This window comes from Canis lupus, chromosome 5 (assembly GCF_003254725.2).
Source record: "Canis lupus dingo isolate Sandy chromosome 5, ASM325472v2, whole genome shotgun sequence".
In the NCBI taxonomy this organism is placed as follows: Eukaryota; Metazoa; Chordata; class Mammalia; order Carnivora; family Canidae; genus Canis; species Canis lupus.
The window spans coordinates 43199436-43218204 of NC_064247.1; the positions used below are offsets into that span (position 1 = coordinate 43199436).

Below are 18769 nucleotides of genomic sequence, written 5' to 3' on the forward strand. Positions count from 1 at the left end.
ACAAGTTAATAGGAGAAAATCAAACTTAATCACATACATATGGACAACCATACAGACACAGGAATTCCAGATATAAGCAACATGATGATTGTTTGAACTAAGGAGAACGGCTCTGATGATACAAATGAAAGAAACACCACTAGCAGGAAGCTTAAAGGAGATGCTTGGAAAACAAAGTTTGCCCTATTATGTAGATAACTTTCCTAGGTAAAGTGGAAATTCTATTAATAGCTCTCTTCCTTACAATCAGGCTGTTGATGGGGAGATAAAGTGCTTTAAATGAATCTGATGTAGGAAAGACATTAGGGTTTGAAATCAATGGCCAAGGAAGAATTCTCGACGTGTCTTTGGTGCAAAAATGTGGTTTTATTAAAGCATGGGGAAAGGACCCCTGGGCAGAAAGAGCTGCACTGGAGTCGTGAGGAGTGGCCCACTATATACTTTCAAGTTGGGAGGGGGTTAGGGATATGTAAGTCTTTAAGGAATTTTGGAAGCAAGGTTTCCAGGACCTTGAGGGGGCCAGCTGTTGTTGGGAAAGGTCATTTATTACCATCTAATAAAACCTGAGTCATGAGACCCTTCAGATGCATACTGGTGGGCCATATGCAGGGGTGATGATTGCCAACATTTATCTTGGGGGGTTTAGAGATAAAGGAAATTTCTAAAGGAATGTTTATATGTTAAAGTAGACTCACCGGATGGGTGGTGGTGGCTAGGATTGCCTTTTGCCCTTAGCAAAGTATTAATATTGAGGCAGTTGAGTTCCTGGAGGAATGTCACTCTGCCCATTTCAAGGACTTGTCAATGGGCCATAAGTAGTAAGGAAATTCAATAATTTTTCTTCTGCCTTTGTTTCCCACATCAAATCTACAGGGTTCAGAGTTCTTTAAACTTAAATTAACATTAATGTCAAAGTTGGCCATCTTGGAGCTGCCTGCCCTATGGTATGGTAAGCTGGATGGAGCTTGGCAAGATCTTTTTGTTCAACTTCCTCCCTATACCATTGTCTCTGTATATCAGGACAAACATTTGTTTACCAAACATTTGCTCTTTCCATCTTTCTATAGATTGTCTTTTTTCTCTTTTTTCCCTACCTCCTTCTCCTTAGCACAAGATGACATATGAGCCTCAATTACATGACTCACTTTGAACCTCCCATGTCTATATATGGCTCCCATATACATATGAAATTACTATTTTTTCCTGTCAATCTGTTTCATGTCAGTTTAAGTAATAGATCATCCAACAGTACACAGAAGAGTAAAGTATTTACCTCCCGTAACAGCTCAGCTAGCTGGAAAAACAGATGAGTGGAGAAGCCTTTTTGCACATTCCAATCCCACTTGTTTCCTAATCAAGAAACAAGACAAGCCAGCAGCTAGGATCAGATGGTGCCAGTTAAGTTGCCCCAGGCATTACCAGCTTTTTCAACCATTTTACCTGTTGCCCCAGGCGTCACAGAGGAGAGTCATGCTATCTCTGCTGTGCCATGTTCCAGTTCCTGACACAAAAATATGAGCAGTAAAATGATTGTTGTTTGAGGGAGGCTATTAAGTATTAGATTTGGTTTGCTATACAACATCTAAGTGGAATATGGCCCTTTGTTGCTTTTTTCCATGCAAACACAGAATTTAAGGCATTAAACAACCCAGGGGGATTCCTGGATGGCTCAGTAGTTTAACGCCTGCCTTTGGCCTGGAGTGTGGTCCTGGGGTCCCTGGATTGGGTCCCGTGTCCGTGTCCGGCTCCCTGCGTGGAGCCTGCTTCTCCCTCTGCCTGTGTCTCTGCCTCTCTGTCTCTCTGTCTCTCATGAATAAATAAATTAAATCTTTAAAAAAAAAAGGGGGGGGGGATCCTAGATCAGGTGTTCTATCTACTTCAGTAAACATCTTATCTGTTATCTTCAACAGAGAGCAAAGCCATTCTGGTTTATTATGAAACCTCCATTGTCCAGAATATGATTTGGCACTTCACACTATACCTTATTTTGTTGTCACAACTCCTCAGTGCCCAGGAGCAAGTCTATCAAATACAGATTTGGTCTCAGAATTTCAGAAGTCAAAGACCTTAGTATTTCCCCCTTTGCAATGTGGGTCTAAAAGCATTAACGTCCAATTTCCTTAGAGTGGAAGTATTTTCCCTACAGATACCTGAACCCATTAATATCAGTATTGTTTAGTAAGCCCATCCACTGAGCATACCATGAGGAAAATAACCCAGGTTTGTCTTGCAAAATGAGAATGACTTCCTGCCTTTTGTTTTTATTTCTCACTGAAACCTTAACACCTTGATGTTAAAACCAGGATGTTAAAACCAGGACCTAACAATCTTTCAGAAAAATTATTCATTGAAAATATCTGTACATTTGTATATTTTGCTTATTTGTTTTATAATCTCCTACTGTAGCTACCTTTTTTTTTCCTAGTGTTCCTCTGTATCTTTTCTCTTTCCACTGTTCACTCAGATGTAACAAAGTTGGCAATATTTGTCAAAAGCCTGTGGTTGAATGAAAGCCTGACATTAGATATTTATCATTTTGGAATTTCTTTCATTTCTAGACCTTTTCTTCTGATTTTGCTAAAGAGGATATGTTTCAGTCATTGCTGAAATTAATTTGTTATTTTTTAATATATCGCCTTCTGGGTTAAAAACTAAACAATGCAAAGCATTTATTATTTTATCTATCCTCTGTTTATTCTAGTGTGAAATTGTTTTCCAGGAGGCGATTTATTCTGTGGCAAGGCTTTTCCCTCTTGGTAGGTAATTGTAGTATTTGGAAAGAAGATGCTAACTGGACTTGCCTGTTATAGTGTGTCAAAAATTGTTTCTGACACAACATTGAGCTCATTGTCCTTAATTCATTTCCCATGGCTGCTTTTCTATGGGATGAGTAATTAACTTACATCTCTGAAATTAACCGTTGTGGCTTTAAAGACATAGACCAGACAGAGGCAGGTTAGAGGTCCAATATGCCTGAAGTCACCACCTCTGTCTACAGATACTTCTCTCTTTTAACAATCCTCTGCAGACAAAAAAGACTGATTGTCTTGAAGAACAAAGCAAAGTCTGGTGGTAGGTCCTTTCTAATTCAACAATGTAAATTGAGAGTATCAACCAATGGGATGTCTTAGTTCATTTGTGGAAAATTAGGGGCACAGTTAAATAGCCTAAGAAGTATTGTCCATATGTGCACCAGCTATGTAGGTATTCATAGAATGAAGGAAAATGATAATTACCGCTACAAAGATAAACTCTATAGGGCATAGACCATTCCCATTATTAGGGTGATATTGTTAATAAATTCATTCACAGGAATTGTATATACCCATTCAAGTCATGGTCAGTCAGAGTAAAGGGCATACGGGAAAAGAATATTAAAGCTTGAAATAAAGAATTATTTTAAATGCCTTTCAAATTTGGGTGCTGCCGGAGAGATCTCTTGATGAGTGAGGCCAAATCTGATACAGATAATCATGGGACTGTGGGGGTGCAAATGTACTAAGATTATGTAGATAATTGTTTTTAATTAGATATGTAGAGTTATAATCAGAGAACTGTAAAAACAAAGCACTAGATGTTCTGACCATAAAAGCTGAACTTAATAAGAGACTTCTAAGGGGGGTTAATTGTAGTTTATGATGATATTAGAAATAGAAGAGAAATTGGTCAAAAGGAGGATCAGAATGTCTCTAGGATCATAGATAAATTAGAATCTTTGATGATTCAAAAACATGAATATGAAGGGTTATCCCCTTAGCCTGGGAGATATGGATGACAGCATTGTCTTTCCAGGCCAATTCCAGAGTAAAGAAATAAGGGGAAGAAGAAAGAGGAGGAGGAGGAGGAGGAGAGGAGAAGGAGGATGAAGAGAGAAGGAAGGAGTGGGGGAGAAGAAGGGAAAAGGGATTTATGTTTAGTTGAAATATTAAATCTTAATACATTACCTAGTGCACAAGCAGTTACCTAATGTCAGCTGCTTCTCTTCCTCATCTATTTGATTAGAAAGTTTCCAGTGTCTGCACAGAATCAGCTGCCAGATGGAGCCTTCTTTTGCTGTGCAAGTGTACCCAAGGTTCAATGCCTTCTAGTTTTGCATCAGTGTCATGGTCAGGAGCACTTGGTAAAATCCATTCCAATGGAGCTTAAGGGCTGTTTTCTTTTTTTTTTTTTTTTAAGATTTTATTTTTTTTATTTTTTTTATGATAGTCACACACACAGAGAGAGAGAGAGAGGCAGAGACATAGGCAGAGGGAGAAGCAGGCTCCATGCACTGGGAGCCTGACGTGGGATTTGATCCCGGGTCTCCAGGATCATGCCCTGGGCCAAAGGCAGGCACCAAACCACTGCGCCACCCAGGGATCCCAAGGGCTGTTTTCTTTTGAAGATATTTCCAGAATACACAATCACTAAGCTCTTAACTGTGACCAAGAGGATCCTTTGAATTGGGATCCAGGAAATTTTCTTTAACCTATTGATTATATGCTTGAGCACCAGTCATTAAAGACTTACAGTAGCTAGTCATACTAATGTGGATAACAAGGGATCAACAGAAAGTTGTATATCAATAGGCATTGGTCTATTGGTGGCTGTCTTCTGTGGAGTAAGTTTATGTCTCCCAAAGTGAGTACCGTGAACAGTTAGCAAGACCTAAGGCAATGCTTTAGGCCAGAGAAATCCAATAGTTTAGAGGTTTTAAGTGTAAGGAACCCATTAGTTCTTTTGAACTTGCCTAATGATTGAAGATGAGAGGGAAAGTGATAATTCCAAGAAGTTTGCAAGACTTTTGTTAAGACTCATAGGATTTGCCCAGTAAAGTGATCACTGGAGATTGGCAAAGTATGCCTCAAGGGGGAAGCACATTTTTTAACAGTTTCTTTGCTGTTGAGGGCATCACCCTTGTGGGAAAGGCTTCAACTCATCTGGAAAACATAATACAATAACAATAACACATTGATAACCTATACTAAGTGGCAGTTGAAGTCAAGTGGCAGGTGTTCAGAGGGTTCAGAAGGAGGAAATCCGAGGCCTCTGGGAATAAAAATAGTTTTCCAAGAGTATGGGCTTGATAAGTTAGATATTGGTAGTAAGCTACTTTTGTAATTGTATTTCCTCACCAGTGTCTATTTATAATTTTAGTCATCATCAATGCACCTCAGTGGGCAAGGGGATGTAAAAACCAAAACGAGAGTTTGACCAGGGAGACAGGAAGAATTGAGTAGCTATCTTGAATTTCCCAAATCCCTGATCATTCATTTAATTTAAAGCCATAGGACAACTCAGATAGGCATGAACAACTAAATCAAGTTGTGTCTTATAATATATAATATTACTATGCTTAGCATGTTCTTGATCATTCCCTGGGCTGGGTTATCTCTTTCAGGCACAAATAAAGAAAAAGTTTTGAAATAGTCAGGGAGCCCTCAGAAAGGCAGTTCTTGGGGGCACTTGTTTCAGGATTTATAAAAGCCTTCTTATGTTTATCTTTCTAAGGAAAGTTTTCAGGGACTACCATTTTAATAAATTCATAGAGTGAGGAAGCTAATAGAGAAAAATTAGAAACCCATACTCTACTGTAACCAGGCGTGCCTAGAAATTCATGAAGTTATAGCTTAGTTATGAGTCTAGAAAACTCATAGGTTAGCTTAATTCTTTTAGGAGATAGCTGAATTCCTTCAGTACTTAGATTATGACCTAGGCAATAAAATGTATTTTAAGGCCTTATAGTTTTTCCTTACAGACTTTATGCCCTTTTCCAGCTAACTGTTGTAGCAAATAAATGAAATCTTTTATGGATAACTCTTTGGTAATTGAAGCATGACAACAGATCATCTATATATTGTAAAAGGGTCAATTTCCCTGGGAACTGGAGAGTAATTAAATCTTGATGGAGTACTTGGGAGAAATATGAAGGGAGAATAAGAAATACCTCAGTGAACCAATGAAGTATGAATATCCAGGTATATTGTTTATTGTTCCAAGTAAAAGTAGGTAGATATTGGATGTTGGGGTCCACAGAAATACTGAAAAAAAGCTGAACTAAGTCTAATAGCCATGCAGAGTTGAGCTATTGTGGACATTGCTGCTATGAACATTGGGGTGCAGGTGCCCCTTTGTTTCACTACATCTGTTTTTATGGGGTAAATATCCAGTAGTGCAATTGCTGGGTCATAGGGCAGATCTATTTTTAACTTTTTGAGGAACCACCATGCTGTTTTCCAGATTGGCTGTACCAGCTTGTATTCCTTCCAACAGTGAAAGAAGGTTCTCTTTTCTCCACATCTTCACCAACATTTGTTGTTTCCTGTCTTGTTAATTTTAGCCATTCTAACTGGTGTGAGGTGGTATCTCATTGTGGTTTTGATTTGTATTTCCCTGATGGTAAGAAATATGGAGCATTTTTTCATTTGCTTGTTGGCCATTTGTAGGTCTTCTCTGGAGAAACGTCTTTCATGTCTTCTGCCCATTTCTTTACTGGTGTGAGGTGGTATCTCATTGTGGTTTTGATTTGTATTTCCCTGATGGTAAGAAATATGGAGCATTTTTTCATTTGCTTGTTGGCCATTTGTAGGTCTTCTCTGGAGAAATGTCTTTCATGTCTTCTGCCCATTTCTTTACTGGGTTGTTTGTTTCTTTGCTGTTGAGTTTGTTAAGTTCTTTATAGATCTTGGATACTAGCCTTTATCTGACATGTCATTTGTAAATATCTTCTCCCATTCTGTAGGTTGTCTCTTAGTTTCGTTAACTGTTTCCTTTGTATGCAGAAGCTTTTAATCTTGATGAAGTCCCAATAAGTCATTTTTGCTTTTGTTTCCCTTGCCTTTAGAGACTTGCCTTGCAAGAAGTTGCTGTGGCCAAGTTAAAAAATGTTGTTGTGTTTTTCTTTAGAATTTTGATGGATTTCTGTCTCATATTTAAGTCTCTCATCCATTTTGAATTTATTTTTACGTATGGTGTAAAAGAATGTCCAGTTTCATTCTTCTGCATGTGGCCGTCTGAGTTTCTCAACACCACTTGTTGAAGAGACTGTCTATTTTCCACTGGATATTCTTTCCTACTTTGTTGAAGATTTGTTGACCACAGAGTTGAAGGTCAATTTCTGGGTTTTCTATTCTGTTCCATTGATCTGTTTTTGCTCCAGTCACATGCTGTCATGTTGATCATAGCGTTGTAATATAGCTTGAAGTCAGACATTGTGATGACCGCAGCATTGGTTGTTTTTTGCTTTTTTCCTCAACATTCTTTGGGCTATTCAGGGACTTTTCGGGTTCCATACAAATCTTAGAATTATTGGTTCCAACTCTGTGAAAAATTTTGAAAGGGATTCCATTGAATGCACATATTGGTCTGGGTAGCAGAGATATTTTCATAATATTTCTTCTTCCAATCCATGAGCATGTTTTTCCATCTCTTTGTGCTCCCTCTATTTCTTTCATAAGTACTCTAGTTTTTAAGACAGATCCTTTACCTCCTTGGTTAGGTTTATTCCCAGCTATCCTTATGGTTTCTGGTGCAATTGTAAATGGTATCAACTCCTCAATTTCTATGTCTTCTTTTTGTTAATGTGTAGAAATGTAACTTATTTCTGTGTGTTGATTTTGTATCCTGCCACACATCGCTGAATTGCTGTATGAGTTCTAGGAATCTTGAGGTGGAATCTTTTGGGTTTTCCACATGCAAAGAATGAGGGTTTGATTTCTTCTTGGCCAATTTATTTATTTATTTATTTTTAAGATTTTATTAATTTATTCATGAGAGACACAGAAAGAGAAAGAGAGAGAGAGAGAGAAGCAGGCTCCCCGCAAGGACCCTGATGCAGGACTCAATCCTGGACCTTGGAATCAGGTCCTAAGCTGAAAGCAGACACTCAACTACTGAGCCACCCAGAAGTCCCTCTTGGCCAATTTGAATGCCCTTTATTTCTTTTTGTTGTCTGATTGCTGAGGCTAGGACTTCTAGGACTATGTTGAATAACAGTGGTGAGAGTGGACATCCCTGTCGTGTTTCTGATCTTAGGGGAAAGGCTCTCCGTGTTTCCCCATTGAAAGTGATATTTGCTATGAGCTTTTCATAGATGGCTTTTATGATATTGAGGTATATTCTCTCATCCCTACCCTTTGAAGAGTTTTAATCAAGGAATTTTGTATTTTGTCAAATTTATATTTGGTCAAATTTGTATGCTTTCAAATGCTTTTTCTACCTCTAGTGAAAAGATCATATTATGGTTCTTGTATTTTCTTTTATTAATGTGATCTATCACATTAATTGACTTGCAAATATTGAACCACCTTTGCATCCCAGGAATAAATCCCACTTAGTCATAGTGAATAATCCTTTTAATACACAGTTGGATTTTGACATCCATGTTCATCAGGGATATTGGTCTATAATTCTCCTTTTTGATGGGATCTTTGTCTGGTTTAGGGATTAATGCTGGCCTCATAAAATGAGTTTGAAAGTTTTCCATTCCTTTCTATCTTTTGAAATAGCCTCTGTAGACTAGGTATTATTTCTTCTTTAAATGTCTGGTAGAATTCCCCTGGGAAGCCATTTGGTCCTGGACTCTAGTTTCTCTGGAGGTTTTTGATGACTGCCTCAACTTTTTCACTGGTAATTGGTCTATTCAGATTTTCTATTTCTTCCTGTTTCTGTTTTGGTAGTTTATAAGTTTCCAGAAATGCATCCATTTCTTCCAGATCACCTAATTTGTTGACATATAGTTGCTCATAATACATTCTTAAAATTGTTTGTATTTCTTTGGTGTTGGTCATGATGTCTCCTCTTTCATTCGTGATTTTATTATTTTGGGTCTTTTTCTTTCTGGTAAGTCTGGCTGGGGTTTTATCTATCTTATTAAATCTTTCAAAGAACCAGCTCCTGGTTTTGTTGATCTGTTCTACAGTTCTTCTGGTCTCTATTTCATTGAGTTCTGCTCTAATCTTTGTCATTTATCTTCTTCTGCTTGGTGTAGGCTTTATTTGCTGTTCTTTCTCCAGATTGTTTAGATATAAGGTTAGCTTGTGTATTTGAGGTTTCTCTAATTTTTTGAAAGAGGCGTATATTGAAATATATTTCCCTCTTAGGACTGCCTTTGCTGTATTCCAAAAAGTTTTGAACAGTTGTGCTTTCATTTTCCTTAGTTTGTATGAATCTTTTCAATTCTTCTCTAATATCCTAGTTGACCCATTCATTCTTTAGTATGATGCCCTTTAATTTCCAAGTGTTTACATTCCTTCCGAATTTTTGCTTGTGATTGAGTTCAAATTTCAAAGCATTGTGGTCTGAAAATATGCAGGCAATAATCCCAATTATTGCTATCAGTTGAGACCTGGTTTGTAACCCAATATGTGGTCTATTCTGGAGAAATTTCCAGGTGCAGTTGAGAAGAATGTGTATTCTGTTGCATTAGGATGGATGGAATGTTCTGTATATATATCTGTGAAATCCAACAGTCCAGTGTGTCATTCAAAGCCCTTGTTTCTTTGTTGATCTTCTGATTAGATGATCTTTCCATTGCTGTTTAGTAGGGTTTTGAAGTTTCTTAATATTAATGTATTATTATCTATGTGCTTCTTTACTTTGGTTACTAATTGCTTGATATAATCAGCTACTCAAATTAGCATAAATATTTATGATTTTAGATCTTCTTGTTGGATAGATCCTTTAAGTATAATCAGTGTCCCTCTACATCCCTTACTATAGTCTTTTTTTTTTTTAAGATTTTATTTACTTATTCATGAGAGACACAGAGGAGAAGCAGAGACACAGGCAAAGGGAGAAGCAGGCTCCATGCAGGGAGCCCATCGTGGGACTTGATCCCGAGTCCCCAGGATCACGGCCTGGGCTGCAGGTGGCACTAAACCACTGAGCCACCAGGGCTGCCCTAGTCTTTGTTTAAAACCTAATTTACCTGATATGAGGATTGCTACACCAGCTTTCTTTTGAGGTCCAGTAGCATGATAAGTGGTTCTCTACCCCCTCATTTTCAGCCTAAAGGTGTTTGTAGGTCTAAAATGAGTCTCTTGTAGGCAGAATATAGTTGGGACTTGCTTTCTTATTGAATCTGATGCCCTGTGTCTTTTGACTGGAGCATTTAGCCTATTCATGTTCAGAATAACTATTAAAAGATATGAATTTAGTGTCATTGTATTACCTGTAAGTCCTCGTTTCTGCAGATTGTCTCTTTCTATGGGCTCCCTATTTACCTACAGTACCTCCCTTAATATATCTTGCAGGGCTGGCTTGGTGGTCACATATTCTTTCAGTTTCTGCCTATCTTGGAAGCTCCTGATCTCTCTTTCCATTCTGAATGACAGCCTTCCTGGATAAAGTATTCTTGGCTGCATATTTTTTCACTTAGGACCCTGAATATATCCTGCCAGCCCTTTCTGGCCTTCAGGTCTCTGTGGAGAGGTCTGCTGTTAATCTAATATTTCTCCCTCTGTATATGAAGAATCTCTTGTCTCAAGCTACTTTCAGGTTTCTCTTTAGCTCTGAAATTTGCAAGTTTCACTATTATATCTTAGGGTTTTGACCTATTTTTATTGATTTTGGAAGATATCCTCTCTGCTTCTTGGATACAATTGCCTGTTTCCTTCCCCACATTAGGGAAGTTGTCACCTATGATGTTCTCAAATATACCTTCTCTCTCTCTCCCTCTGTCTCTCTATCTCTGTCTCTGTCTCTCTGTCGTCTTCAGGAATTCCAATAATTCTGATGTGTCTTTCAAACCACTACTTACCTCTTGGAGCCTCTCCTCACATGCTATTAGTTATTTTTCTCTATTTTCCTCAGTTTCCCTTCATTTGCATCAATTTGCCTTCTATGTCACTTATTCCCTCTTCTGTTTCACTTACCCTAGCTGTTAGAGCATCCAGTTTAGACTGGGTCTCAGTTAAATTATTTTTAATTTTGGTCTCATTAGATGTCATTTCTGAACTGAGATTCTCTAGAGTCTTTTATGCTTTTTTCAAGACTATCTAGTAACTTTATAATTGTTATCCTGAATTCCATCTCTGATATTTTACTTAAATCCATATCCATTGCATCTGTGGCAGAGTCCTACCTCTGGTTCTTTCTTTCGTTATGAATTCTTCCTTCTAGTCATTTTTCCAGTGCAGAATGGCTGTACAAGTGAGCAGAGTCAAAAATATCAACCACAACCCAAGCAAAATACACACTAGACAAATCGAAAGAGGACAGGAATCAGAAAATCAAAGAAAAAAAAAAGCAAAAAAAGGGGGGAGTTGGGGAGACAGAGAATATAATCTCACAAAGCTGACAAAATAGGGTGATCCACTTGATCTTGAGTGAATTTTGGTGTATGTGTTAGAAGACACTAAATTCCAAAATTATAAAGAAAGCAAAAAAAAAAAAAAAAAAAAAAAAAGAAAGGAAAGGAAAGCAAAACTCTTATATGTTATATGTACAAAAATAAAATTGAAAACAGCGAAAGGAAGCTAAAGATAAAGAATATATCTATGACATGTAACTGTAAAATATGAGATTTAAAGAAAAGATTTAAAAACAAAGAGTTGATAAAATAAGAAACTAGTTGAAACAGGAAAAAAAATGGAAAAATTTAAACTGAAAGATAATTCATAAGAAAAAAACCTTAAGGTCTATATGCTATTTTCCCCTTGCCAGTTTTCCAGTCCCGTTTCATCAGTAAAGTTGCTGTTCGCCTGTTCTTCCAGCTGGTCTCCGCGGGGAGGGGGCCTGTTACACTGATTCTCAGGTGTCTGCGCCTGGGTGGTGTTGTACTGCCCCTTTCCAGGGGGCCATGCTCAGTATAAGATGTTCTCTGTGTGAGGCTTTGTTCCCTGAAGGTTTCCCACGCAGCTCTAGAAGGTGAAAATAAAAATGGCCCTACAGGCTACTAGAGCCTCAGCCGCTGCCGCTGCCGCCGTCGGGGCTTGTTATTTCTAAAATGGCGCCCCTAGACTTGGACAAGTATGTGGAGATAGCGCGGTTGTGCAAGTACCTACCGGAGAACGACCTGAAGCGGCTACGTGACTATGTTTGTGACCTCCTCTTAGAAGAGTCAAACGTCCAGCCAGTATCGACACCAGTAACAGTGTGTGGAGACATACACGGACAGTTTTATGACCTTTGCGAACTATTCAGAACTGGAGGTCAGGTTCCTGACACAAACTACATATTTATGGGTGATTTTGTAGACAGAGGTTACTATAGTTTGGAGACCTTCACTTACCTTCTTGCACTAAAGGCTAAATGGCCTGATCGTATCACACTTTTGCGAGGAAATCATGAAAGTAGACAGATAACACAGGTGTATGGATTTTATGATGAGTGCCAAACCAAATATGGAAATGCTAATGCCTGGAGATACTGTACCAAAGTTTTTGACATGCTCACAGTAGCAGCTTTAATAGATGAGCAGATTTTGTGTGTTCATGGTGGTTTATCTCCTGATATCAAAACACTGGATCAAATTCGAACCATTGAACGGAATCAGGAAATTCCTCATAAAGGAGCCTTTTGTGATCTGGTTTGGTCAGATCCTGAAGACGTGGATACTTGGGCAATCAGTCCCGGAGGAGCAGGTTGGCTTTTTGGCGCAAAGGTCACAAATGAGTTTGTTCATATCAACAACTTAAAACTCATCTGCAGAGCACACCAACAAGTGCACGAAGGCTATAAATTTATGTTTGATGAGAAGCTGGTAACAGTATGGTCTGCTCCTAATTACTGCTATCGTTGTGGAAATATCGCTTCGATCATGGTCTTCAAAGATGTAAATACAAGAGAACCAAAGTTAGTCCAGGCAGTTCCAGATTCAGAACGTGTTATTCCTCCCAGAACGACGACGCCGTATTTTCTCTGAGGCCCTCGCCCATCCTGCTGACCCATTTTTCTTCCTTCTTCATACCCCAACTTTCGTGTATTACCCTCTACAATATACTTTTTATTGAGCACTTTGCTGCTGAAATGCTGCCTCTTGCCTTTTTTTTAATTTTAAATTATCTAAATTTATTGTTTGTTATGGTGTCTATAGCAAGTGTTTTTCTATCAATTTTCTCCCCTATCCCATCCCCACTTTGGACTCATTTGAGAAGACTTGAGAAATGTCTTAATACTCACACTGCTGCATGTAGCTCTTGCTTATTTACTGGTCTGGGGGAAACAGGATGTGTCTCCTCTTTTTAAAAAGCCAATTGACAGAACAGACTACACCGAAATGCTCCTCCTTTTGTATCATTCAGCCTTTTGTTTTAGTTTGGTAAGTTTTAAGAAATTTCAGCAGCAAAGTTGTTATTCAGTGGGCACGATGGACTGCAAATGCCTCGAGTTATGTATACCTGTCCCAGCTGTAAACTTCATTGTCCTTTGTTGGATGATATTTTAAGTGGATATAAAATAAATTGGTCTAAAGGGCAAAAAAAAAAAAAAAAAAAAAAAAATGGCCCTACAGGATCTCCAGCCCCAAAGCTGAGGGATCACAGTTTGTCCCAAACTGCAGACTCCCATGTTGCCTACTCACTCAGCTCCTCCCAGGAGGAAGGCAGAGCAACTCTGAGTTGTGCAATTCGTAGGTCCCAGCAGGGGGAGCCTTTGCCTGCGCCTGCATGACCCACTCTGCCCTCCCCGGAGGAAGTGGAGGGTAGCCCCGGTTCTGTGCGCTGCAGCGCCATGGCAGGGAGAGTGTCCACCTGGTCGAGTAGGCACCGGTTCTGCCTCTCCTGGGGGAAGGCAGAGAATGGCCGTGTTCCAGCCCTTTACAGGGATCCAACATGGAGAGCGGTCCTTGGTTACTGGTTTATGGCAAAATAAGCTGAGCACCTCCTCCCAGCCTTGCTGACCTAAACCCATTTCCCGATTTTAGTGCTTGGAAATTCTGCGAAGACATGCACCCCTGTTCTTTCTGTGCCTCAGGAACATCGAGATCTTACTGTCCCATCTCCATTTCTGCCTGGCTTCACCACTGAGCACCTCTCAGGCAGGGAGGTCGCTCCCAGGAGCAGATTTCTAAAGGTCTCACTTTTGAGTTCCAGCGTTGTAGCACTTTCCCCACCACAGTCAACTTACACAGTTTCCCTCCCCCACCACTTATGCTCTGATACACCTACTCTGTCTCTCCTCTCCATACTCCCACCTTCTGGAAAGTGGTTACCTTTCTATTTTTCAAGTTCCAGCCTTTCTTTCCTTATATCTCAGCTTGAATTCAGAGGTTTTCAGAATGGTTTGATAGTTGTCTAGCTAAATTAAGGATACCTGACAAAAAAAGGACCTCAACTCTTCTGCCATTTTGCCTCTCTCTCCTCTAATCAATTTTAATTGAAAGAAAGAAAGAAAAAATCTTAATTTAAAAAAGGAAAGAAAATAAACAAAACAAAAAATCTGTAGAAGGAAGGAAATAATAAAGATTAGAGGGACGCCTGGGTGGCTCAGTGGTTGAGCATCTGCCTCTGGCTCAGGGTATGATCCTGGAGACCGGTGATCAAGTCCCATGTCAGGCTCCCTGCATGGAGCCGTTTCTCCCTCTTCCTGCCTCTCTCTGTGTGTCTCTCATAAATGAATAAATAAAATCTTTAAAAAAAGTAAAGATTAGAGCAGAAATAAATGAAAGTAGAAACCTAAAAAACAAAATAACAACAACGAAACCCAAAATGCAATAGAATAGATCAATGAAACCAGGAGCTGATTCTGTGAAAAGATCAACAAAATTGATAAAGCATTTGCCAGACCCATAAAAAAAGAAAGAAAAGGAGAAAGGAATTAAATAAAATCAGAAATGAAAGATGAGAGATAACAACTCACACCACAGAAATCCAATGTATTATACTACTATGAAAAATTATATGCCAACAAACTGGACAATCTAGAAGAAATGGAAAAAATCATAGAAAATATGACCTCACAAAACTGAATCAGGAAGAAAAAAATTTGAACAGACTATCAGAAATAAAGTTGAATCAGTAATAAAAAATTCCCAAAAAACAAAAGTCCAGAACCAAATGGCTTCATAGGTAAATTCTACCAAATGTTTAAAGAAGAGTTACTACCTATTCTACTCAAAGTATAAAAAAAATAGAAGAGGAAGGAAAGCTTTGAAATTCATTATCTGAGGCCAGCATATCAAAACCAGGTAAAGACAGTAAAAAGAGAACTACTTGGCAATATCTCTGATGAACATAGATGCAAAAATCCTCAATAAAATAGTAACAAACTAAAAAAAAAAAATGTAACAAACTGAATCCAACAATACATTTTTTAAAAGACATTATTTATTTATTCATGAGAGACACCGATAGAGAGATGGGGTGGGGGGGTGGTGGAGAGAGGCAGAAACACAGGCAGAGGGAGAAGCAGGCTCCACGTCCACGCAGGGAGCCCAACTGTGGGATGGGACTCTATCCCAGGTCTCCAGGATCAGGCCCTGGGCGGAAGGTGGCGCTAAACCGCTGAGCCACCCAGGCTGCCCCTGAATTCAACAATACGTTAAAAAAATCATTCACTTGCAAATATCTTCTCCCATTCTGTAGGTTGTCTTTTAGTTTTGTTGACTGTATCCTTTGCTGTGCAAAAGCTTCTCACCTTGATGAAGTCCCAATAGTTCATTTTTGCTTTTGTTTCTTTTGCCTTCGTGGATGTATCTTGCAAGAAGTTACTGTGGCCGAGTTCAAAAAGGGTGTTGCCTGTGTTCTCCTCTAGGATTTTGATGGAATCTTGTCTCACATTTAGATCTTTCATCCATTTTGAGTTTATCTTTGTGTATGGTGAAAGAGAGTGGTCTAGTTTCATTCTTCTACATGTGGACGTCCAATTTTCCCAGCATATCAGATAAAGGGCTAGTTTCCAAGATCTATAAAGAACTTATTAAACTCAACAGCAAAGAAACAAACAATCCAATCATGAAATGGGCAAAAGACATGAAGAGAAATCTCACAGAGGAAGACATCGACATGGCTAACACGCACATGAGAAAATGCTCTGCATCACTTGCCATCAGGGAAATACAAATCAAAACCACAATGAGATACCACCTCACACCAGTGAGAATGGGACAAATTAACAAGGCAGGAAACAACAAATGTTGGAGAGGATGCGGAAAAAAGGGAACCCTCTTACACTGTTGGTGGGAATGTGAACTGGTGCAGCCACTCTGGAAAACTGTGTGGAGGTTCCTCAAAGAGTTAAAAATAGACCTGCCCTACGACCCAGCAATTGCACTGTTGGGGATTTACCCCAAAGATACAGATGTAATGAAACGCCGGGACACCTGCACCCCGATGTTTCTAGCAGCAATGGCCACAATAGCCAAACTGTGGAAGGAGCCTCGGTGTCCATCGAAAGATGAGTGGATAAAGAAGATGTGGTTTATGTATACAATGGAATATTACTCAGCTATTAGAAATGACAAATACCCACCATTTGCTTCAACGTGGATGGAACTGGAGGGTATTATGCTGAGTGAAGTAAGTCAGTCGGAGAAGGACAAACATTTTATGTTCTCATTCATGTGGGGAATATAAATAATAGTGAAAGGGAATATAAGGGAAGGGAGAAGAAATGTGTGGGAAATATCAGAAAGGGAGACAGAACATAAAGACTCCTAACTCTGGGAAACGAACTAGGGGTGGTAGAAGGGGAGGAGGGTGGGGAGTGGGAGTGAATGGGTGATGGGCACTGGGGTTTATTCTGTATGTTGGTAAACTGAACACCAATAAAAAATAAATTTAAAAAAAATTGTCTTAAAAAAAAATCATTCAGCATGATCAAGTGGAATTTATTCCTGGGTTGCAAGCCTAGTTAAATATTCACAGATCAATCAATGTGATATTGATTTGTGATATCAAAAAAAGAAAGGATAAAAACTACATGATCATTTCAGTTAATGCAGAAAAAGCATTTGACAAAGTTTAACATCCATTCATAATAAAAGCACTCAACAAATTAGATTTAGAGGGAATGTACCTCAACATAATAAAGGCCACCTATGAAAACCGCATAGCTAACATTTTACTCAGTGGTGAAAAACTGGAAGCTTTTCTTTCCCCTAGAATCAGAAAGAAGACAAGGAAGTCCATTCACCTTTCTTATTCAACATAACACTGGAAGTCCTAGCTATAACAATATGACAAGTAAAAGAAACAAATGACATCCAAATTGGTAAGAGAGAAGTAAAACTTTCACTATTTGGAGATGACATGAGACTATATATAGAAAACCCTAAAGATTCCACACCCACACACAAATAAAAAAATAAAAACCAACTACTAGGACTGATAAACGAGTTCAGTAGATTTGCAGGATTCTGAATCAATATACAGAAATCCGTTACATTTATATACACTAATAATGAAGTAGCAGAAAGAGAAATTAAGAAAACAATCCCATTCACAATTGCACCACAAATATTAAAAAGCTTAGGAATAACAATAAAAAATTACCTGGAAATAAATTTAACTAAGAAGTTGAAAGACTTGTACTCTGAATGCCATAAACCACTGATGAAGGAAGTTGAAGACAACACAAACAAATGGAAAGAAATTCCACGCTCATGGAAAAAACAAATATCGTTTAAAGTTTTCATACTACGCAAAATAATCTACACATTTAATGCGATTGTAATCTACAATTTAATGCAATCCCTACCAATAGCATTTTTTTTAAAGAACAAACAATACTATAATTTATATGGAACTACAAAGGACCCTGAATGAAACCACAAAAGACGCTGACAAGCCAAAGCAATCTCGAAAAACAAAACAAAACAAAACTGGAGGTGTCACAGTCCTAGATTAGAAGATTTACTACAAAGCTATAATAATCAACATGATATGTGCTGACACAAAAATGACACACAGTCAGTGGAACAGAATAGACTGTCCAGAAAAAAAAACTGACGATTATATGGCCAATTATTCTTTGACAAAGGAGGCTAGAATATATAATGGGAAAAAGACAGTCTCTTCAGCAAATGTTGTTGGGATAACTGGATAGCTACATGCAAGAATAAGACTGCACTATTTTCTTAGAGCATACACAAAAGTGAACTCCAAATGGATTAAGGACCTAAATCCTTGCAAAGCCTAGATTAGAGCACAGACAGTAATTCCTCTGACTTCAGCCATAGCAATTGTTTTCTAGATATGCCTCCTGAAGCAAGGGAAACAAAAGCAAAAATAAATTATTGAAACTACATCAAAACAGAAAGCCTCTGCAAAGCAACAGAAACAATCAACAAAACTAAAATATAACCTACTGGATAGGAGGAGATATTTGTAAATCGTATATTCAATAAAGGGTTAGTATTCAAAATATATAAAGAACTTATTCATGTGAACACAAAAACTCCAAATAATCCAATTAAAAAATGAGCAGAAGAGATTAACAGCCATTTATTCAAAGAAGATATGCAGATAGGTGGCCAACATACACATCAAAGGTTGTTCAACATCACTAATCATCAGAGAAATGCAAATCAAAACCCCAACGAGATATCATCCCTCACCTCTCAGAATGGCTAAAATAAAAAATAAAAACAGTAAGTGTTGGTATGGATGTGGAAAAAAAGGAACCCTCTTGAACTGTTGTTGGAAATGCACACTGCTGGAGCCACTGCAAAACAGTATAGAATTTCCTCAAAAAATTTAAAAGAGAACTACACTATGATCCAGTAATTTAGCTACTGGGTATTTACCCAAAGATTATGAAAACATTAATTTGAAAAAATATATGCACCCTTATGTTTATTGCAGCATTATTTACAATAATCAAATTATATAAGCAGCCTAAGTGTCCATCA

General features: G+C 38.3%; 1 protein-coding gene across 1 annotated transcript; it reads left to right on the forward strand.

Annotated features, from left to right (window-relative positions):
• The first annotated feature begins 11876 nt into the window (after positions 1-11876).
• On the forward strand, positions 11877-13392 carry LOC112647206 (serine/threonine-protein phosphatase 6 catalytic subunit-like). The gene has a single exon (XM_035716953.2). The coding sequence runs from the start codon at positions 11927-11929 to the stop codon at positions 12842-12844; it is 918 nt and encodes a 305-aa protein (XP_035572846.2). The 5' UTR covers positions 11877-11926; the 3' UTR covers positions 12845-13392.
• The last annotated feature ends 5377 nt before the right edge of the window (positions 13393-18769 follow it).